Genomic DNA, 24,691 nt, shown 5'->3' with positions numbered 1-24,691 from the left:
CTGTGGAATTTTGAACAGTCGAAGTAGATTGGACACTTGAATGGACGTAACGCTGGACGCGGCTCCCACGATGCCAGAAATTATTTTTCGCACTTGGGTTTTGTTGCAGTGGAACTCTGCACCCTCGATGTTACTAATGCTGCCTGAAAGAGAAAAACGCGTTAGAAATTAGGGAAGGCAATGAAGCTTCTACACAAACTGCAACAATGCTTTCATGGGGAAATTTGGCGGAAGAAAGGTGTTTTTTGCAAACAGCCATAAGCAAAAACTGCGATTTTCCCCTAAAAAGGGTTCAGGAAAATCGAGCACCGGAAGCCAGTTTCACTTAGTAATAGATATCATTTACTTTAGCGCCGTTTTAGGTTGCATATAACGGCAAGGCGGGGTGGAAAATTCCTGGATAAGGTGCGGCTGAGCTTTTATTGGAGCATTATTTCGCGCACTATAAAGTTCATTAATTATTTGAACTGTTCGGAGTGCACCTAGTAAATTTTCCAGGCTATACGACACCTTCATGTAGCTACGTGAGTTGCTAGTTAATTCAGGAGTCGCATGATACATGCGGACATCGCTACATATGGGGTCTTAATGAGAATATCAATCTTATTTGGGTGTATTGTTGCGGTAATTTTCTGCTTTTATGCCAAGCTGAGTAATCGCTTTAATTGGAAAACTTTACTTTTATGCACTATTAACGTCTGGACTCTAGCTAATTATTATTGCCGAGACAAGCGAAACGTTCAAAAAACCCTTGTGAACACAACTTGCCTTCTCAATTATGCGTTTTCCTTCATCTGGTCCAAGAAGCTGTCAAAGTCCTCAAGAGGCGGAAAACTTTTCCGCATGAATATAAGAAAAGTTAAATTAACTGGCCCGCAGCACAAAACCGAATTTGTTTTCTATTTACTTATAAATTGGACTAAATAGAAGTGCCGGCACGGGTGGATTGCAAAGGGCTTCTTATATTTTTGATACATCTGTTTGAATGAAATGGGCGGAAAAGTTTGATCGAGGTAATATCCAGTTCGTGACAGCTATCCGATCGAGAAATTCCATGAGCTGGAAAGCTGGCTTTACCGATTGATGGAATAAATTATTGTTATACGGAACGTTTCGAGGATTTTCCTGATGACAAGGACCTAGTTAGAAATTGCCTTGGAATTCGTTCAATAACAGAAGAAAAAAACTGGGGGAATTCATTGGATTTCAGTTCAGCAGCCAATTGTAAAGCGACAAGATCAAAGCAGCAATAAAACAACTGCAAATGATGCATGGAAAGTGAGTACAAGAATAAAAAGCCAAGGCCAGGTCATAATCAATGTGGGAAAATTCATACGCTCTTGCCGTTAAAAATATCAAACAATTTTCCCGACAAAGAATGAAAAATGATTTTCCAGCACAGGACATGGAAAACTATGCAATTTCCCTTCGTTGCTCAATTTAATTGATGGCGCTCTCAACCTCTCAACCGCTTCAACATCAGTTGAAATTTCGTCTAAAGCAATTGTCACGTTCTTCCTATTGAAACTATGACTGGAAATGCTATTTTTAATTGACTGAAAACGCGCCAATTAATTGAAAATCGCTTTGCCTTTTATTCCTACATAAAAAATTGCCAACTCGATATGATTACGAGCTGGGTGGAACAAGCAGAGCATGTTCCAAGGTGGACTATTAGCATAGATTCGAGCAAAATGTATGCGCCAATTAATTATATTTTCCACCCGCTCTGAACCAGACTAGTTTAACAAATGATTTGCAAAGATTACTGTTAAAGGCAACATGCGATTTACTCTTGAGCTGCATTGTGCATTATTAATACCTCGTCATGTGAGACGTTTGATTAAAACATTGGGGGCGTATGGAAAACACATTTAGATGCCAGTTCGGGTTAGAGCTGGAAGCTCAACGACCGGGAATTTATTGAAAAATTCATCCGAAGGCGTTTGGAAATGGGCAATATGTCGGGCTGAAGTCAGGAAAATGGTCAGGGGATGTCAAGTCTGGTGAAGAGGGCGGCTCTTTTATTGGACAAGTTTCGGAACTACAAAGTTTTTAAGAAATAGTTGGCTAAAGAGTGGCAACTGAAAGTTCAACAAATTTAAAAAATATATGTAATAATTAATATAAGTGTAAACTAGTTTTGAAATCCAAATCGAAGACGTTGGAAAATTGACACGATTTTTTCAAACGAAAAACACAAAATCGAACGGTCGATTTTTAGTCGAAAAAAGGTCAAATTGCTGAAAATTACACTTTTTCGAAAAATATATCATTTGAAGTTTCAAATCCGAAATAATCGGCGTTTTAGTCCATGTTTAGCTGCATTTGGGAGGTCACAATGCTTAACCGACTGGAGAGCTTCTTCTTAGGTCGAATTGCCCCTCATTGAGCTGAAAAACGTTTTTTACCAAAAGTGTCTTAAGCTATCTTAAAAAATCGCAAGTCTCTTCAAATGCATATAATTCTACATCATGCTCATCACATGGAAGCGAGCGTTGAATGAAAAACTCGTCAGAAGCTTCAGATCCGAAAAAAAGTGACATTTTTGGTTTATTTCTGTAGGTTTTTGAACATTTCACGGCTTTAGTCGTCAAAAGGTTCCATGTTCACTCAAACCTTTTATATGCGCCTATTGGGAAGCTCTTTAGGACGCAAGAACTGAATTAAACTCAAAAAACGAGCATTTAAAATTACAATTTTTGACCTAGAATTTCATAGCTGTACAGGCGGATTTTTCAAAAAATTTCAAGTATCTCTAGAACCCTCGAATTTTGCAACAATTACATCAAAAGATAGCGAGATATGCGAGATGCCGATTAATACAGACGCTAGAAGCTTCAGCTCCAAAGTAAGCGATCTTTTTATCCTATTTTGAGTGGTTTTCTATTTTATAGCTTAATCTTTTTATGCTCATGCACTTTATATTTGGAGATTCTTAGGTCGGTAACCATCCATTGAACTAAATAAGTACGTAGGTGCAATTACGATTTTTGACCGAAAATTTTATAAGCGGTAGAAGTGGATTTTTTCAAAACAAGTAGAATTTCTTGAAATGCCCGAAATTCTATTATCATTTTTACCACAAGGACGCAAGGAATGCAAAAGGCGTGCGTTGAAAAACTCGCTAAATCCTCCAGATCTGAAATATGTGAAATTTTTGCCCATTTAATGCCGTTTTTAACGTTTTTTCTATAATCTTTAAACTTCTTTTTGATGTTTACTGAGGAGTTTCTTAAGCCGAAAACAATTAGTTGAGGTGAAAAAACACACATATAGACTTTTGATTTTTGATCGAAACTTTTGAGCGACTAAACTGGTTCTGCGCTACAGCAAAAAAACTCAAAATGCCTCAAATCCCATTGCCAATTTACCACCACTGAACAGTTTTGTTGAATTTCCACGAAATGATCACATCGACAGTGAGGGCTTTGCAAATAAATTGACACGTTTTTCAATTTTGCATGTCAATATATTTCCCGAGGATAAATTGCAGTTTTTGCTACGCGACAAACACGAAAGCCGTGAAATATAAAACCATTTATCTTGTAAAGTTAATAAAATATTCCGATGAGATATTGGCGTTTGTGGGATGTTCCAATAAATCAGGGCGATATTGTTATTTTCGGTCTTATCCGAGCGTAACAGGTCCCCGAACTATATTATTTTGAGCAAAGTGTGGAAAAATTGGAATTTTCAGCGCGTGTAATTTGCTTGACATCATCGATAACTTGCATTTTTTTTAGGCATTGCAATGCTACTTACATTTGGGCGCTAGTCGATTTGAACCTGCAACGTATGGATTTTGAAACTGAAAATATCTTTGCAAATGCTTAATATTTATTCGGGAACAGCGGGCATTTAGCTGAAATCTTTAATAGTAATCGGCTTAACGTTGCAACATTCGCTGCAGGCTTATCTACAATATTTCAGTGCATTTAAGGCGATTTAACGACTTCATAGCGATACTGAAAAGTATGGCTAGCTGTTTACATTTCAGACTCGACTCTATGAAAAAAACCATTATGCATACCGATTTGAGTGTTTTACGGCTGTTCATAACTGAAGATTGTATGACACACATTTTACTTTTTTGACCCGTATTATTTCTAGTCAATTAGGGATTTGGAAAATTTTACCGGATGACTTAAGGGCCCAATATTTTTATTTTTCCCTCAATTGTACACGCTTTAATGGGCCAGTCACATTCGGGCCCATAACTAAATCAGTCAATGGATCGCTTCAAATTTCCTCAATAACCAGCGTTGCTGAAAAAAATCCAAATTTCCGGATGGGAAATAATTCAATTTCAACTTGAAAATCAGGACAATGGAATTTTCATAACATTCAAATATGTTCAGCTGCCTCAGCCTTTGCCAGGAAATTCCGACAGTTAAACATTATTTCGCTTTGCATAAATTTTAAATCCAAATGCTTTTCAGGACATTTCACCTTTCGCTGTAAAAGCGATTCAGAATTTAAACAGCGATTAAACATTAGCCGTGTAAAACTCTTCAGTTTTAATTCAGTTATTTTAGTTTTGAAAAAACCACTTGTAAATGATCATTTGAAATGGTTCCGGATACAACCAACTGTTGGTTACCAGGCACAAAATATTTAAGGGAGTTTAGATATTCAGTAATGAAGCTTCTAACGCTGTCTTTGTATGCGTGCACTGAATAATTGATATCGATCGACCTCCTGCAATTATCGCTTCTACAAACAGCCCCATTAGTTTTCACCAGCCAGTTCTCAATCATTTTCTTGTCACCGATAACAAATCCTCCGCCCTTAAATTATGATTGCCGTAGAGGTTGAAAAAAGGCTCGGAAAATGTTCTTTATCGTCACATTAAAAGAGCGGTCTTCTGCATATATCAGAGTTGTCATGTCGAGGACACCCGTAGGCGATAAAAACATTTATTAAATGGAAATTATTTCATGTTGGGGCTGACGGTTAACAAAACGCGATTATGCAAATCCCAACTTTCATTCCCGTTTTTTCTTTGCTACTTTCAACTGCCAGTTTTTTCAGTCCAGATTACACGAAGTTCGAGTTTGCTTGAGCCTTCTCCTTCACTTTCACCCGTATGTGTTGTAGAATTGTAATTTCCTGCAGGCTTCCAGAGTATCGCTTTAAGGCAGCAGCAATGGAGTGAACATTTGGAATCCAGGCAAATGCAAATTTCGTTTAGAACACTGGTATCAAGTCGTAATCGCGCAAATAAATGTTCTATTCAAAAACCGATTTTCATTCCAAACACTCATGCCAAGTTGAAAATGAGAAACTGCGAAGCCTCAAAACGGGTAAATTAATTGAGAATTTGCTCCCATATGGCGGTGAAATTAGCTAGTTAGCCTTAAATGATAATTTAATTGTAACCAGAGTGAACTTGGCGAAAATGTCCTTAAATGCCAGCAATAAGTATCTCCGTGTTTAAGATTAAGCTTATTAGTGCTGTGAAAATTAACCTCAATTTCAAGCTGCGCCTCCTCTCAAGCTAATGGGAGGAGGAGTAGGTTTGAAATATCGTTTTAATATGAGCGCAACTATAAATTTACCGGCAACTACCTAAAGTTTCAGCAAGTCGTTTGCAAAGTCATTCCAGACGCAATTTCCAGATAAGCAGCCACTATTTTTAAATCTGTATCATTACGTTTATGTGTAAGAATTGGGTGTTTAATCTGCGCCCATCATTTACAGCGTTTTTGCGCCTCTTATCCCAAACCTTGGAGGGTTGCTTAAGAAAAAAATTAAATGAGCTTGATTCCGACTCAAGAGACCCCAGTTCAATAAATTACCCGTATTTTGACACAAGCCCGGCTTTTCCAGGCTTTGCTGGGTCACCGATTTCGCACAATGATCGCTATTTTCACAATAAAGGCGCTGAATTTCGGCGGTTGGAATTTTTTCGAACGATCGTTAAAGTCAGAGGAAGTCCAATGGAAAGTTCACCGATCAGCACTTTCCTGCTGTTTTGAGTAGGCAATCGGTTTTTTCAAGGAACTGACTAAATAGGGGGTTACTGGCACATGCCAGATTGGTTTCTTTTAACCATTGGCTAACGATATTTTTTATTGAATGAAGTCCTGGTTGCGTGATTCTGCAGGCAAAATCTAGGGGAAAAACTGGTGGTCCTTCGAGCCGGATTAGACATCAGCGCAAAAATCGGAACGTGATACGCAAAGTCAAAGACCGATCAGCCTGAACATCTGGGAATTAATCAACGCTTTCCAGCGTACCTGCGCCTCTAATTAATTTCGAATTTACATGGCGGATCCACAAGTGTTTAAAGGGGGCTAATCGGACAACATATCTGGCGCGCCAAGTGAACGTGAGATTAATTTGGGTCAGACATGCTACGAGGCATTGCCCTTCACATGGAAGGAGAATCATCAATGAAAGTGTTTGTTTTGTGAAAGATTTAGATATGGATATGGAGAAACAACAAAGGAGTTGGTAAGAAAATTGAATGTGCAAGAATTGCACTAAAGCTAGTACATTGCCAGTAAATTTTTTTTCGAAAATGGGACAATTAAACCACCTTTAAAAGTTAGGGAATGTGGCTTGCCATAATCATTTAAATCATTCTGGACTTTAGCGGTTTTCCTTAATCCCTGTCCAATTGGCTCATATTCTCAATGTCCTCTTCACTCTTTTACACGTTTTCCATGTCTTTGTCCGTGTCTTAAACAGGCCCAGTGGAATATTTCAATAATTTTACACGTTCGAATAGAACACGCTCATGTTTTCCAGACTCACTGACTTTGAAGTCGATTAGACAAGCTGGCGACATACTTTCTGAGAATCGATCAAGCGAGTCCCGATAAATAATGAAAGAGGCATAAAGTAACTTTGGTATAAATAAAGCAGAAGCGTTGGTGCTTCGAGATAACCAAAACTGTCGTTGCGTGCATTCGCTTGACTTCAGATGCTCATAATTTTCGAACGTTATATAACGGGGCTCACACATCGTGTGGCATGTTACAAGGCCGATGGATGGGGGACTTATTTCACGCTTCAGGGCGTTTTCGTTCTCTGTTTTGCATTAATTATATCATTAAGACGGTCGAGCCGTTCCTGGAATGACGGCAAGGGGCGCAGTCTTGCAACTTTTTGCGTCTAATGGATCCTAGATTGCAGTGTCGGCGGTCGCTTTTGATCAAATTTTCCGCTTTTCACTCTTAAAACCATTTGTTAACTATATTCAACATCCTCSGATTATCCTCAAGTATTCGAGAGATGAGGGTTTGGGTAATTTTTTGGCCWGMAAACCTKCCCCAAAATAACKTTCTGCAGCTCTCTACGTTTGAATGTTYAAMMTCCGSTCAAAGCAGCAAYTTSCARTGTTCCAGCRAAKGTTTWWAACGGAAAAACTTCTAATATGGATACATTAATGTGATTGAAAGTTTCTGAAATTTTGCCTAAATTTCTGTAAATTTCAGATGTGAATTTGCCCTATTATGTTTCCTAAAGCAATCTATTGAACATTCGCTCACTATCCTCTGATTACTCCCGATCACTTGAGGCAAGAGCCAGGGCCTAACTGAACTTGTCTAGTCGATGTTTAAAAAATTCTGTAGAATCCAGGTGCTAAACGACGACATTGAGCGTTTTACCTCTTCAAAGCCCAGTTTTGCTTCTTCAATTGAGGGCAAAAGTCTAACAGTACCTGCACTGGTTGGCGTAGAGGCACTTTGGAAAGCCAGCCTTCCAAATGCGCCAGGCCTAAAAAACACTTTTGCAACTGAATGGTTTGAAAATTGTCCCCAGTCCAGTCCAGTGCCCGATTTAATTGGAATTTTCACTGTTTCTACAATGAGCGTTTAGCTAATAAATAGAGCTACACTCAGGTCTTTAGCTGGTGTTATTTTGTGTGGAGGCGGTTTGGCAAAATAGCCTGCAAAAAATTATAAAATGTGTGTGCAACTTAAAAAATCCTAACCAGTAGCCTGATGGTGGTATTCAGTCTAAACTTCCAGAACCTGTGGTGGAAGCCACTGGCTTTCCATTGAAGCTAAACGGTGTTGTCAAAGTAGCGACAATGATCTAATGTTTGAGATCAGAAAAACGTTTTTAAACTAATGTTTGTTACATTTTCTCAGCTCGCTCTTCTGTGCCACTGAAGTAAACTTTTCGGATTCGATAAACCCACGGTTTTGCTTTAAAACGGAGGAAAAATCCAGTCAATACCTTGTGTAGTTTGGAGCGCAGACATTTCGGAAAAATGGTCCGCAAAAAGTTCCGGTCGTAATTAGAACTTAAGCTTTTCCTTTGGGCCTTGGTAAAATTCAACTAAACCTTTCAAACAATTAAACTAAATCGCTTAGGCTTAAGCGCATTTGGTAAAATTCTTCGCAAAAAAGCCAAAATCGAAAATACAAGTTTAAATCAATCAATCTGAAATTTCCGCCATTTAAGCTCTAAACCACTAATCAATCTCCAATAGTTATTGGAGATTTTTTGGTTATTCTGAAGCAGATGAGAAAATGATTTGTGATTGAAACTGCTGATTGAGAAAATGAGCCGTGTACAATTTTCTGAGCAGGTTTTGCAGCTAGTCGAAAAATTGCAACTTTTTTGAAGTGAGGGTGGAATTTTTGTTGAGGAAACTGCAAAGCAACTCGAAAGTGTCTGTGTTTTTGAAGCCTTTCAGTCTTAAAGTCACTTGTTAACTATTCCAGATCCTCTATTTTTGATTTTTTTGAGATATGAACCCAGGTTTTGAGTGTACTTTTCGAAAAAATGTAATTTCGAGCGTTTTTCAAAACGGAAAAATAGAGTTTTACCAACCTTTTCCCAACAGCCACGTATGTGAATTGTCTACACAAACACCCTTTTTATTACAAATTGCGTAAACTGTTGAAAGCAGGAAAGCTGCCAACCCCGTTCAGCTCTAATGACTGCAAACTGAAAATCTTGCAGTAAATCCATCCTCCGAGTTTTTTTATTACTAAACCTCTCAAATTATGCATGTAAAAGTCCGCGCTCAAGCGATCCTCATAAATCTAAAGTTTTCCAAACACTTGGTGAATGTTTGGAATAAAGCAGCAAATATACATGACCCAATGCTGGCATTAAGTAATATCGCGATTTAAGCCCAGCAAATTATTGTGCAAAAGCATTTTCAATTTAAAACTGAAAACGGTTTTGTATGAAATAAAGCTGGAAGCGTTCTTTTACCGGCTTAGATTTTATTGCAATTGCATGAAAACAGCCCAATATTTTAAACAGCGGACAAAATTATATCAATGCGGAACAAAACTGGTAAAAGTACACCACACAAGATCCAGGTCTCAATAAAGTATGAAATTTTTGCTGCCAGAATATTAAAAGTTCAAACCTGGCAAGGAAAATCTGTTCGCATAAACGACCTGATAGATAATCCGTTTAACATTCAGCGACTCGAATCTCAACGTGAGTAGTGTAAAATTTCCCCAGACTTTACTTATTCTTAATCTAGCGCTCTGCCAGCAGCGATAATCGAATTTTACCTACAACCAACTAAGCAGTAATAATTAGATTACATTCTAATGGTCATAAAACTAATTCGGGTTGCAAGACAAACTTCGTCCAAATAGTGCACAAAACCACAATGTTAAGCACGAAACAAATGGGAAACTTTTAATCAATTCTAATAGAATAATCTAGTTTAAATGCGAACTAATGGATTGCTGGCAACGGAAACTTTTCCCATTAAATAAACCCTATTAATTTTAGGAAGACGTACATGTACAGGTAAACTATTCAATATGAACTCTCATTTCCATTGTAATAAACGTTATGACCCTTTGTTCGGCTAATTTACGTTTCAGGCAATTCTGGTTGGGTAGAAATAAACCAATGTGGTTTCGTTTTGAAACATGCTGGTTGGTAAATTCGAATGCTTTGTTTCTCAGTCAATCTGCAATATACAAGGAAGGCAGAACAGGTCTTCCAAACCCTTTTCAGTCTTTAGACTCCTTAGACTCTCCAGTCTCCAGTTCCGATAAATATTTATTTAAAAAAATCTTGCCTAACCGTCGTCAAGCTGAACCAATTAGCTCACTTAGGGGCTGTTAAATTGAAATATTTGACAGTTTTCGCCTTTTCCCACCCAAGTTTTCTCATTAACAAGCACCGGCGGAATGGATAATTAATTTCATTCTATTAATAGTTTGGCTGCTAATTATTTACCGATTGGCAGGGGCTGGCGATAGCAAGAAACCGATATAAACCGCTTTATTCGCAGTTTAATTGACTTAGTTGGTGCGTGGAGTTCTTTCGGACTGAAAAAGTGTTTGTTCTATAGGCCCAATTGGCAGAATTATGCTATCAAAAATTCGTGGAAAATCAGAGAAATCACCCGAATCAAAGCTTTTGCGTTTAACATAGCAGGGGCCGAAGAAAAATCGCCTCGATTAAACCGGGCATCTCATTATTCATTGCCATTTTATTATAATTCCGCCTAGAGCTACGCGCCACTTTATGGATCCCGAATCTGTACCCTGGAACTAGATTTATGATTCTTTCGGAAAAGCCAGCGATTGAAGCGGAAAGGGAACGCGCTCAAGGAATTAATACAAGTAATGAAAACATTTGCAATTTAAATAATTCCTCTATTTGCCAAATAATGGAAACCTACAGGCTTCCAGGCGTTATTTCGAAGCGACCAAAGTGCTGCTCCAAGTGTATTCATTCTCGCATTGATGCGCGTTAATTAGTGCTGAGTGGTTGCCTAATTAGATTCGAGTTGTTTTCAAGGATTAATTTCAGGCACATACGGAACTTCAGGGCCTTGAAATTGGCAGTCTGAACTAGTCAAATGTGGATCAATATTAACAAAGATGAAGTTTGTTAGTGTGGATGTTTTTAATAACGTGAAACTGATTTTTGCTTGCTCGACCAGCACCACTTTGAGGGTGGAAGCCTGGAAGTGGAAAAACAAACGAGAAATAATGGACAGTGAACCAATCGCCTTTTCAGTTAATTTTTATAGTGGCTTTATGAATTTGGTCGTTAAGAAGAGAAAAAAATAAGGATTCAACATGTTTCCAAATACACTGTGGCTTTCAGCTCACTGTCGATTTTTAATGAATTCTGCTCGATATCATCTCTCAATCCGAATGGAAAATCCTGTTTTGTGTGAGGGAGCGTGCAGTTGACATTTGAATTTACTCGCCCTGAAACGGGGGAAATGGTCGGAAGAAAAATCTACAGTGCATTTTATCATTCGAACTTTCACTGTACGTAAAATCCCATGTGATTTTACGTTTGCGTTAGCATCCACTTTCGCAATTATCCAGCGGTATTTTCGGCTGGAAATGTTCAAGTAAACCAGAGCTCGAAAGCCCTCAAAATAAATTTAAGCAGAAACTTCCAAGTGCACCGATTGCACAAAGCCTATGAAAACAATATTCCTGCCAGCTTAATTCGATGTGTGTGTAACTTAAGCTTGTCAGTGTAGAACAGTGTCGTTTACAATAACATTTTCCTGCACTTGTAACGAGTTTGCAAGTCAATTGGATATTGATCCTGCTGGATAAGACACGGTTACCGGAAAGCCAACATCCGAGGCTGGCGGTAAGCCGAAATGCATGAAACCTGCAAAGTCAATAAACACTTCACGGAAATTGTGAAAGGACTGTAGACGTGTCTTTGTAGGCGGAGGACTCTTTTAATTTTTTAAGTCTAAGCGCGTTTTTCCATCGTCTGAGTGCCTTCCAGATGTTCGGAACAGTAATTGATATGGAACGTCACCGCTGAATCGTGACGAAGAAAACGGTTTTATTTAAAAATGGAAAATGTCGGGTTTAGTCCCAAAATTGAACATGGAAAACGTTTAAGCATTTATTTTTTGCTGATTATTTTCCAGCCCTAACAGCTTCACGTTCACGTTAGTTTTACTACATTAAATTTTCATGGTTATTCCAAGCTACCTCTTCAAAAAATATGGCTCTTTTCCACTTACTATTGATATAATTTCTCAATATTCAAAGAAAAGGGTTTTTTACTTCAGGTCCCTAGCAGTTTCCATCATTTTAAAGCTTCATTTCAACATAAAACCATATGGATACTTCCACTATTGAATGGCGAATATTAAATTAAATTTAATCTAGAATATGTAATATAATTCTATATCAAATCGCTATTGACTAACTAGAAGCGAAACATAATATGAACGTATTTCCTTTTCAAATGGAAATTTAAATTGTATGGAAATGCGCCATTCGTTGCCTAAAATGTAATCAAATAGTTTTGTTTAAAAAACATGGCTGTTTTCGTCGAATACCGTTTTTGACTCAAATGATGTATTTAACAAATATTCCGATAAATTCGCATATTTCATTATTTTTACGAGCGAATCGAGCAAAATATGAATTGTATTCAAAAAATTCAATTTTAATCGCTGCACATAGCTCAACCGTTGCGTTTTCAGGATTACAATATTTTTCTATTCAAACGTTTCGAAATCCATGTAAAATTAGTGCGTAAAGCTCAACTGCTACTGCTGATAAAATGCAAAAAATATCCACATTTTTAACTGCAAAAAGCATGAAGTGAGAAACAGAAGACTTTTATTAGTGACTTTTCAATCACCATCTGCCTGCGTTATGGAGAAAAAATAACTGTGCTTTGAACAGGCTTCAAGCCTTTCAGTCAAACTTCAAGTTCACGATTGAAAAAGCTCTGTTTAACGCTGCATTTCCATTTTGGCCGATAAAACATTAGGAAAGTGGCCGAAATCAAATTTCAGCCGATCCGTATTCCATCAGCGGTTATTTTATGCTTATTCCGGACATTTTCGCTTGCGTTTCACGTATTCGTTTTCGTGCGATGAAGTGTTTCACTATTTCCTTCTATATTAGAAATGCGGCTGAAAAAACAAAAGGATGAAAACGCCCGAGAATGCCAGATGCTGCCATCAAAAGCATATTATTGGATGAGATTGACCGACATTACAAATATTTCAAACTTTCAGCAGTCGTTCTAATGTTTGCAATAAATCTCGATTTAATTCTCGTCTATTAGTCGAACTGTGCGAAAGTCAGTGGTGGTGGCTTTAAAACATTTCGAATTCCACGCAACCATTTGAAATTCAATTAAAGCTCAAACACACTTTCGAAAGCTCCTGGAAAGCAATTTTAAGGGTTAAAGAGCCTTTTCATGGATCGTTGTGTAGGAAATGCAATGTTCTACTGCTGGCAGATGTGCACCCTTATATTACACTGTTCATATTGGCAACAGTTGCTCAACATTTAACATTTGAGTAGGGCAGGAATTCATTACGTGAAAGCGCTGACCAAGAGAGCAACGATCCGATTAAAATTTCACTAAATCGACACTTCAAATAAGCCAATAGCCGAGTGTGGTTGAAATTTGCGATGTTAACTAGCTGATGGTCAGTTGATTTGAAATTCCTGATACCTGCAGGAAAGGTTTATCCATAATTCCGATGTTGGCGCACTTGGTAAATGTGAGTCTCAAAAAAGCTGCAACTTATGTTTCAAAAATTTTTAACTTTTCCACCAGAATCGGTAGAAGCTTGAAGATTTGACAGTCTAGAGAGAGTGCCTGGATCTAGACAACCTGAAAATTTTGTGGAAATCCTGATGAATTCAGATTTTTCCTGAATTGGTTTATGTTGGTCAAGAACTGCATGATTTTACAGAAGTGCAATCTAAACTTGAAAAGTTCCATAACTTCCAAACATGAATCGGTAGGAACTTGCAACTTTTGAACTCTAGAGAAGAAACTTCAAGTCAAGAGCCTGCAAGCCAAGATAGGACTGTAAAAATTTGCAAAATCTTTGTAAAAATGCGCAATTTAACGACTATTGCGGATTGGGTAAAAGTCGGTCAAAAATTCGCGTTTTTACCCATGTGCACTCTGTGGTAAAAAAATCGTAATATCCAGAATAGCAGATCTAGAAAGTTATAAAGTTGCGGGTGTACAGCAGAAATCAAGGTTTAAAAGATTTGAAAATTTCATTCAAATTGCCCAAAATTCTGATTTTTGCGGATTTGTTAAAACTTGGTCTAAAAATGCCAATCCCCTCTATGTTTAAAAATTTCCAAACTTCTCAACTAGCGCCGGCAGAAACTGTGAACTTCTGCACTATACAGAATGGACATCGATTAGTAAGCGATCAAAATCTCATTGAAATTTAAAAAAATGCTGATTTTTGCGGATTTGGAGAATGTTGGTCTAAAATTGCGTGTTTTCCCCAGGTGTTCTCTATGTTGGAACAGTTTCTAACTTTTAAACCAGCACTTGTACAAACATGGCACTTCCTCTCCTAATAGCACAAACTTAGGCCTGCAAACAGTGGAAATTTGATGCGCATTTCAATTAAGACTGATTTTTTAGGATTTGGTAAAAATTGGACTAAAATTAGCGTTTTAACCCACATACACTCGATGCTTGAAAAAAAATTAACTTGTAATCCAGAGGCGGTAAACAATTGAAACTTTTGCTGTTTACCGAGCATAGTTGAGCCTAAAAATTCTGAAAATGTTATAGCGATGGCAAGAAATCCTGATTTTTGCGCATTTGGTAAATGTTGATCTTATAAATCACCCAGCAACACTGGGTTTAAAAAAGTTATATCTTCTAATTTGGGGTGTTAAAAAACTTACTACTTTTGCAGTTAAGCTTATTATAATTAAATTTTGCACATAGGAAATCTTATTAAAATCCGGATTTTTGCAGAATGGGTAAATGTTGGACTAAGAAACAGCGTTTTTGCTCAGCAGTACCTTATGTTTGAAAAATTGATAACTTTTAAACATTGCTGTATAGAAACTTTTGATTTCCGCAAATACAGCCAGAGTTGTTTAAACAAGAAGACTACAAAATCTTATATAAATAGCACGAAATCTTGAGTTTTGCGGAATTGGTAAATGTTGGTTTAAAAGACCGAATTTCAGCCCAGAAGCTGTGCTTTAAAAATTCATAACTTCTAATTTAGAGTACGTGAATCTGGAAACCGGAAAATTTGTATTTGAATCGCACTAAATTGTTGGTCTAAAAAAGCCCGTTCTTACTGAAAATTTTCGAGTTTTAGAATCGCTCTAAACGCTAGAGATTTTGGGTGAAAACCACCGAATATCGATTAAAGCACTCAGAACGCACGCCTTGATAATTTTCAAAATTGACACGATTATCAAACTAAAACTTCTTCATGCGGTTGTCGAGTTTCCTGTGTCTGTTTTCGTTTACTTCCAGCAATTAGGATAATAAAATTTCCAAACTTTCACTGTTCAGCTCAAATTAAATTTGCAAACTTCCCCTTTAACCAATGCGCCCAATACCCAGATAAAGAATCTTATTTGGGAAGTTTGTCCGCACAAAACTTCTCTCTTCAGTATTAAGTATTCCTAGTGCAAGTGGCAACGGGACGATTTATTTACCATTTTCCACCGATTTTCCACCAGCTAATCTTCAGTTTCGGTCGGCACCTAGAAAGGTCACGACAAATTCCTAAAAGGTATTTTCTGGGATAAACACAGGATCCGTTCCAGATATTGCAATCCCATCCTAGAATGGACCTTAAACGGTCCCTTGGTGAGCCAACGGCATTAAAGGATCAAAGTTTCGGATGGCGCAGTAACCGCTAGTTTTATTTTGAATAAACTTGCCTGACTATGTAGTGAACAGTTGCAGTTGAAGCCATCTGGGATTAATCATTTAAATTAACCGAATTCTAAGCGTTGCTTAATGCCGAATAACCAGAGCAATTAGTAGTTTATGTTGCGTTAAAATACATCCAAATTTCTGCTATTTAAATTTCGCACAAAATGTTCAGTTAATGTCAGTTTAATAACGTTGCAACTACATTTGATATAAATGAGTTATAGAAGCGCTAGTTCATGTGGAATGGGAATTTTATTTAATAACCGCATTTTGATTTGAGCTAAATGCAGGGTTTTGGAGCTGATAAGATTCTCAATGGGTCACTAACGAACATATCGTTAAAACCCCAAAAAGGCTTAAAATGACTCCATCGGGTCTGAGCAGTAAACAACTAAAAAATGCTGCAAAAAAGAATGCAAACATGAGAATTGATTAGGATGAAAACGCAACAGGACAACTTTATGGTATACATCAACTTGATTTCGACAAGGCATAAAGAGACGTAGCAAGAACTCATTGAAAATTATTTAAGTATGTTGGAAACACTCGGTAGAAAAATAGTTGAGCAACGAAATATTCCAGAGCTTCCAGCTGCGCTTCTAGAACTGGAACTGAAATGAATACTTAAGAAAAAGCGCCTTCACCCTTGAAGCTAAAACAGCAGTTACATTAAAATAATGCCCATTTAATTAATTCAGTAGTTACAAGTGAACACTTTGCACCAACATTATCATCTGGCAAGATAAATCATGTTCCAGACCCCACTCTTTTTGCTGTCCCAAATAGCTGGAAAATCAGTTATATTCTATTTACCATGCCATCTATCATGGCAGGCAAGAGGTCTGAGCAAACTCCGAGTCAACTGGAACAAATTATTAAAATTTGTCCTGCCGGCTATTGTTTGAAACAAATCATGTAATCCTGCTGTTATATATTGTTAATTAGTGTTATCTAAATTGCGAATACCTTCATAGCGGTACCCTTGAAGCCGGCAAGTGCTTTCAAAGACCCTAATTATTATTACAAAGGGTTTATGTAATTAATGGAGAATACTAATGAATGGTAGCGAATTTATTTAACGTTCGGCGGCCAGCATGGGAGGAATATTCAAATATGGGCTGGCTTTTAATTCGTGCCATTAAATTTTAAATTCCAGTTTGACACTGAAGAAACGAAATGTTGGTCCTTCGAGCCGGAGTGGAGTGGTGAAAAAGTAGAAACAAAAGGCATTTTTATAAAATTTCGCAAGAAGAGTTAAGTTAAGTGCGTTTAAGAAAGTGGGATTGTCGTAGCATTTGCGTGAAACTAACTAAAACTCAAAGTAAACTTTAAAGCCCGTTTTGAAGAGGAGAACACCCGAAAGTTCCCATTTAGAAAATTGGAAAAATTCAAAATAAACAACGCCCATGGAATGAATAGAAGGAAATAATGAAGTTTTCCGGTGAACGGCGTTAAACCAAACAGTTTACTTCGGCGGTTTTCCTACATGGTGCAAGTATGCATTTCTGATAAATCGGTGCCAAAAACAAGACAAAAAAAGGCATTCGATCGAGTATCCATTTAAGTAATTGCCGAATTTCTGCTGCAAAGAATTGGTTTGAATTGCGGCCCACATCAGCGAAATTAAAACGATAAAGATGTCACCGGGAAAAATAATTACTTCCTTCCCATTGTTCGGTCACCTTTGCCAACATGAAAATAGACGATTTTCCCGGTAATTTAATGAAAATAAGGAAAACGAGGTTTGCTACGGAAAAGTGCAACAATGGCAGCCAGTCACGGTGTTTGCCTGTTTCGAATGAAAATAATTACATTGGTTTGTTGGAATAGAAAATCAGTCGTCGAAACGAAATTTCTCGTTTGAAAATTAATAATTCAACATTCAGACAACGTTTACTATAATTCCATCACAGATTTACCGCAAGGGTTTAGTTTAGTAGTAAAATCGATTTAGCTTACGATGCGAAAATTGGCAGACGGATTACAAAGCACGATTTATTGCAAAGCTCAAAATTTACTTAGCTTAAACAAGAACTAATTTACGCCGGCTTTCTTTTAAGATCTTAAAGCCTATTTCACTCGCTAGTTTTGCATTGACAGTGTTTTCCACTAGACCTTTGAACTATTTCAATTGTATTTCACTTTGTGCTGCTTTTCTCAAGCTGAGACAGTGGAAAATGGAAATTAATAGCCGTTAATAGCACTAGAAACTGCCAGTTGCATGCTGAAATTGGATGATCGAGCTTCTAGTTTAAATCTTTTTCTAATAAATTTCCCTTTCAAAACGGCAACCGAAAATTCTCCAAACTTTGAAATTTCGTTTAGAAATAATACTTTGGCTAAAGTTTTTTAAGTCTTTTACCAAAAATTGACTCTATTTTCGGCCTAATTAAATTTCGCCTGTGAGAAAAGTACTGCATGTGTCCATCTGCAAAGAAAATGCTTGAATTATTAAGTGGAATCTGTGTTTACATAACACCGTAAACTGTTTGGAGTTATTTATTAAATACTTTAATTGACAAGAGATTATTTAGCCAGGAATTCGGAAACGATGAACATATTTAAGAAGCTTTTACATCAAGCAAACAGCAAAGGTATTTAATTACTCATGAAAGGATTCCAACGAGATACCAAAATTAAGCTTATTAAACTGTTGAGTTGTTCGCACATCTGCAGAGGTGGTTTGCTCAGATGCTTACAGAGGAAATTCTTTGCCACCACAATATCAAGGCGCAAAAAACTCCAATTACTATTAAGTCCCAAAGTTAAATTATAATGTAAGCAATAAAACCCAGCTAAAAATTCTAAACCATCTGGGACTATTTTCAGCAGCAATTTCCTTTAATAATTTAACGCTTGTGCAGTATTTAAATATGCACCGGCTAATTTCTATAATATGCAAAATAATTCCAATAAACTGGCTCCACAGTTGGACCGTTCAAACTAAAACTGTTTAAAAATGTTTCTTTTTTATTCGCAGTGAGCTAATTAGCTTGGACACGGTCCAAAACAGAAACACCCCACTTGATTAAACATTATTTTGTCGATTATTTATATATTTAAACGAAGCCCGAATATTAGTAGATACACTTTCATGTGGCGGCCGAATGAGCTTCATAAATATTAAAATTAGTCGAAAGCTGAGTGAGTACATGACGTCCAGTTTAATTAAACAGCAAATTTAAATTTTAATCAAAATATAAATTTATTTTGCACATCGAATAGCACGGTGCGTGCTGGTGGGCAAACAGGGTGATTAAGAATTGGTTTTATTGGGAGCATATAAAAAATTTGTGACTGAAATACTTGCGACAAATAATCATCAAAAATTGTTCAGAAACGAATGGAAATGCCACCAACAATTTTTTTTTTAAGAACACTTAGAGACGTTTGATGTTTTCCGTCAGTAAAAAACTTTACCTCCCTGCATCAAGAAAATTGGGACATTTTCAAAGATTTTTCAAAACCCTACTTGAAATAACGCAACAAAGTTGTTCAAATACATCAGAAAATTTGTTATTTCGAACAAGTCTGCGGTCCAGGAACAAACATTGAATGCTTTCCAGCAAATTGACATGCATACGCCCGGGTATTTCTCCCGGATGTACTTGCAATATTTTATCGATATGAAATATTTGATGATACACTTCGATACACTATTTTAAAGGCACGTTCGAAAGGGAAACTCTAAAACATCGAATCGATCTTGCCAATGCAGCTCGTCTTACCAGCTTCAACTGAATGTTTTGTTTTCCAACCATTGTTCGCTGAATGATGTTTTCTTTTGAGCAACATTTTCCATGTGTTTTTATGGGAAATATCGATGAAGCAAATTGATCGTTGCAAAATAATCTGAACTAAATAGTAATAATACTATATATAAGAAATGCTTGAAATGGTTCAGTTGGGAAACCGAAATGTAATCCAAACTGGCTGCGATTGATCCATTGGCAAATAACAAGCGATTTGCCATCCCGGTGTATTTGGCGAAAAAGGAATTTGGCTTCGGAAAATGTCACATACAATTCTTGCCTCTTGCAGCTGCTCCAGCTAAGAGAAGCTCCACTCAATAAATTAAGTTGGACGTGTCCCAAACAAAAAGTTACCGGCGGTGAATAATCCGATTATGAAAGAAAATTTTACTTCAGACTTTGTCAATGTAAAACTTGAAAAAACGATCCGAAACGACTTTCGCCTTATTTAAATATTATCGATAATTTTCCTACTGGCTGCTTAATCCGCAATTAGCTAACAAGCCGCAAAGGAGTATTGCTGTAAACTGCAGGCTTCGGATTACAGAACTTCGTTACTGTGGCCCAATGCGAAATGTAAGCTTGTATATTTCGGGAAAGAATTAAGTCCCCGGAAATTTAATATCTGGACACAATGGGGTTTTTGTAATGAATATGAATAGAAATTTTTATTCATCAGGGCATTGTCTCATGCATTCGGGCGAAACTGTCCCGACAAAGCGATGATCATAAATGTGGAATTATCGACTCAAAAAAACAAATGTCCTTCAAAGAAACCTTTCTAAGTCCGCATAAGTATATTTATGGATGTTTTCCAGTATTATGACAAAAATTTCGTACATCGAAGCGTAAAGATCTTTCATTCAACAGCAACTTTTGAATGCGTGAAACTTCTCAACTGAGAGGAAACTTTTCCAATAAATTACGTGCATGAGTTGGCTCACAATTCGCAGCCCTTGAAACCTTGAAAAAATACCTGTGCTGGAAGGACAAGGATAAAGAGCCCAGAAAAACACGTATTTTAGCGCCAGGAAAACACAACGAAATCGCTAAAGTTAATGTTTTTACAAGATTCCCTGTTTTAATTCGATTTCAGTTCAACGCTCATCTGTATTTCTAAGAACCCGCCCAAAGTTAATTTTTACTTTTGTAATTGAATTTTATAAGAGAAGTTTTAGCGGAGTCTTCCATTTCACAATGTTAGCTTGGGAGCAATTGAAAAATTGAAACCCTGGTGAAGAAAAAAGTTGTACATCAGTTAATCGTTTGTTAGATTTTTATGTTCTAGTTCAAAAATTGTTATGTTTTAGTCGATGAATTTAGATTTTCAATTTGCTTAGAAGTTTTCTTAATTTGTTTTCCATCCATTTTATAGTAATTTTAATTCTGCAAGGGCGAAAAAACAAGGTTTTTGCTTGCATCTTCAGAGAAGGTTTGCGCGACGCTGGCTCTGAAGATGCATGCCAGTCGTGCGTGCGAAACGTCAGAAGAAGATTTTTTCCACAGTGCGCCAATTCGTATACAGCGCAGCATTGGTTTATTTGACAAAATCAGATTTTGCTCGGATTGCACTGAAATTTTTAGGCCATTTAGACCGAGAAGTGATGTATAAATGACCAAAATTGGAAGCCTCTGCCGAGGCTCAGCAGAAAGTTGCCGTTCATTAAAGAAGGGCATGTAATTGCATGAAATCACAAATTTTAGCGCAGCATTGATATGAGTAATAAAAATCAGAATTTACTCGGGTGTTACTGAAATTTTGAGGAGTTTCAGAGTGTAAGTTCTCATAATTTTTGGGAAGGGCGTGTAATTGCGTGAAAACATTAATTTTCAGCCCACAATTGATTTGGTTGACAAAAATGAGGATTTGTTCGGATTTAGCTGAGTTTTTCAGAACTACCAGAATATCAAGTCACCTATAGATTGCCAACATTTTCAGATGCTAATAAACGTGAATGAAAAGCCCTAATTTTTTTAAGAAAGGTGGTTAATAGCCAGATTCTTGTTGAGTCCAGCATTTATTAGACTAATAAAAATCAGAATTGGTTCAGAATTTCTTCAAATCATCAGCACGATTAGACTGTAAAGCAGCCTATAGATCGTGAAAATTACAAGTTGCTGCTGAGGCTGAATGAGAAGTTCTCACTTTTTTGGAAAGGGCCTATAAGACTGACACAAATAACAATTTGCGTCACATTGTATTGAAAATTTTCGAACTTTTTAACCGGAAATTTACCTATAGATGACGAAAATCTAAAGTTACTACTAAGGCTCCATAGTGAGTTATCAGTAGTTAAATTTTTAAATTTAAGCTCGAGTATTAACGCGATAACAATCTTTTTCAATTCAGCTCATTTGGTTGCCAAAAATCAGAATTAACTTATATTTTATTCAAATTTTTTTGTGTTTGTAGACCCAACACTTGCCTTTCCTTGCCGAAATTTTGAAGTTGCTACGCCAGCTTAATCAGAAGTTGGCATTTTTTGGAGAACGATATGTAAAAGCGCGGAAAAAAATTTCAACGCAGCATTGATTTAGCTGAACAAATCAGCATTTGCTCAGATTTTGTTGAAATTCGCAGAACCGGTTTATCGACAACTGACCAATAGATGGCGAAAATATTATGTTGTTACTTAGACTCAGTCAGAAGTTGCAATTTTTGAAAGAAAGGCGTGCAACTTCGCGATAACTGGCTGAAAAAACCAAACTTTGCTCACATTCGATTAACATTTTCAGAACTTTAGACCAAAACGAAAATTTCAAATCGCTACTGAGGCTCAATAAGAAGGTATCACTATCTAAAAAAGGACCTGTTTAAAATTGCATTTGGTTTTAGTCCAGCAAACACAATTAACAAATATAAAATCGAAAAGCTTTGCAAGAGGCCCGAGTAGAATAAAATAGAGCTTTTCGCGTAAAGAATAGCTTATAATTCGGTTCAAGGATAATTTATTTCTCCATTTGCAACCTGAGAGCCAAATACGTTCATATCCGAACCCTGATACCAATTTAGAGCCCTCAGCCCTTAATAAGTAAATATTAGGTTAGTACGCCGATATACATAGTACATGTAAACTGCGGGTAATTCAGTCGGAACTTGGCGGTTTGTAATTGCATATTTCCCAAAGACAACAGTTATTCCAGTGGAAACTATTTCTGCATCCGAGCTCTCTTTATTAGGATTCTTGCTGGATTTTAAGCTTCGTGATGTGCAAAATTCCCTTGAATGCAGAGATAATATTTGCTTTCATCGCTTACTTTTTAACTCCCTCTTCAACGTGAAACAGCACAGTTGAGTCGACAAGTCAATTAGTTGATACATTTTGAATTGGCAGGTTTCAATAGAACAAAAGCGAACCTTCTAATTGGTTTCTTCAGCTCAAAACTGGCCAATTAGCTCTCAAAACGCCGTCGCCATCATCCACCCTAATTGGATATTTCACTTATAAGATAATTTTGCACTAATTTCATTAAACTCCTTGGTAATTCTATTAACATTTGCTACTACCGTGTAAGAGACGTCGGTAATGTGAAAGATCCAAATTAGTAATTACATTTTTGTTCTTTAATTTAATAGTTATGTTGTTGTGTTCAGAGTTGTATTTTTAATCGCAATAAACCCCGTTTGCTGTTAATTCCCTTGAATTAAATTGAGAAGAGAAGCAACGGAAACAAGTAATAACTTTGTCATCCCATTTCAGCTGCGGAATGGACTCATTCAAGTGTAAAGTTGTCTGCAGCTGAAACAGTAATTAAGGTATGACGATAACAAATACCGGTATTTGGAATGTCGCCATTTGATATCCGAAAATTAATATCTCTTTGAGGCATAGGCCAGAACATGATTAATTACTTTTGCACGCCATTCCAGGTAAAATAAATCAGGAATGTCGCCTAGGACATTCCGCGACAGGAAACATCTACTCTGATGGCCGCCCAAGCAATTTTATGGTGTTGAAAAATTGGATAATAACACATTAATTAATCATCAGAAATATGTTGAAAATGGACGAAGACAAGTCGTTCTATTTATCTTATTGCCCCAATCCCGAAGGCCATTGTATAGGGGAAAGATTTGCTTGCAAACCTGCACTTTTCTATAAGAGTTGCATGTCCAAATGGGAATTTCTGGACTGTTGATTAGTCGTTCGTGGAAATGTGAAAATGTGCATTCTGCAAAGTTGGTTATTACTGAATTGAATAATTGCCACACTAAAAACCAATTAGTGAGAGTTTTGCAAGGCAAAGTCGATTTGGAGCAAGAAAAACGAATTAAAACTGCATTAACTAATTGCGTGGAAAATGTCCGAATTTGCTGAGCACTTTCCACGAAAAATGCAAAGGAGAATCGAAACATTTGCATCAATTTTGACACCAAGTAAACGTAAATATTCCCGGAATGATTCATTAATTAAAGCCACATTTGACTTTGACCCAATCCTATACAAATGATCCACTTTATCCAGCAGACATGGTCGTTTTTAGAGCTAATCCATATCGGCAAGGCCCAGAGATATTTGCTAAGGCAAAACGTTCCTGCTTTAACATAATTTATTGGAATTCTGTCCAGTTTGCGACTAAATTGATATCGTTCAAGCGGGTCTTTGCCAGCACATACGAAGAGATCAGGGGTTTGAGTAAACTTGCTTCAACTGTGAACTTCAGTGCTGCTTATCGAGCAAGTTTAAAGGTGAAAAATTCAAAAAAATTTGAGGATTTACGAAATCTATTTCGCTCTTTAGTGGCCACATTCACTAGCTGGAAATTTCTACGTACCTTTGATAAAATCAAGAGCCATTTCCAGGCCATAAGTGTCCCGATCACAATCATCCAATATATGGGCGCCAATGGAAATATCCGGAAGCAACTTCGGTTCATCATTATTCAGTCTGTCCAGAGTGTAAAGCATGGCTTCTAGGGCTTGAATGCCCCCTTGGGGCATAACAGGGCCGCACATTACCGAATCCTCCCTTTCGTGCACCATCATCAACCCTCCGAGCACAATGTCGCCTTCCACAATCGCAATTTTCTTCACTGGCCAATGGATTTCTTCATGCTGGTGCCGGATTTTGTGTCTTTCGCGTCTGCCAGTTTGCAAGCTGTCGATCAGCTCATTCTCATTGAGATACATGTTTTCTTCCTTCAGTTGGAAGATTTGTCGGTTTCGATCGTTGGCTCTGCGTCCAAAACTGCACTGGATGAAGAGGAACAACGAGTAAAAGAAGTAGTTTCCGAGCTTCATGGCTGCTGCTTGAGGGGGTTTAGTTTGAGAATATTCCTGATGAGTTCATCCTATTCGGAATTAAGCTGCAAAGGTAAAAGGA

At 37.2% G+C, this 24,691-nt stretch overlaps 1 protein-coding gene across 1 annotated transcript; it reads right to left on the bottom strand.

Moving 5' to 3' along the window:
- Nucleotides 1–24,691, bottom strand: LOC125503254 (metabotropic glutamate receptor 2-like; the record flags this gene model as incomplete). Its single annotated transcript, XM_048663307.1, has 2 exons — nt 24,144–24,691; nt 1–143 (listed from the first exon to the last, which is right to left on the bottom strand). Coding segments are annotated over exons 1-2 (609 nt in total), but the record flags the coding sequence as incomplete, so codon positions are not given.

Source organism: Dendroctonus ponderosae, unplaced genomic scaffold (genome assembly GCF_020466585.1).
Source record: "Dendroctonus ponderosae isolate FM_Combo_2020 unplaced genomic scaffold, Dpon_F_20191213v2 Dpon_F_20191213_150, whole genome shotgun sequence".
NCBI classification, from domain to species: domain Eukaryota; kingdom Metazoa; phylum Arthropoda; class Insecta; order Coleoptera; family Curculionidae; genus Dendroctonus; species Dendroctonus ponderosae.
Note: the sequence above shows the minus strand (reverse complement) of the source record. Positions and strands in the feature narration are given on the sequence as shown.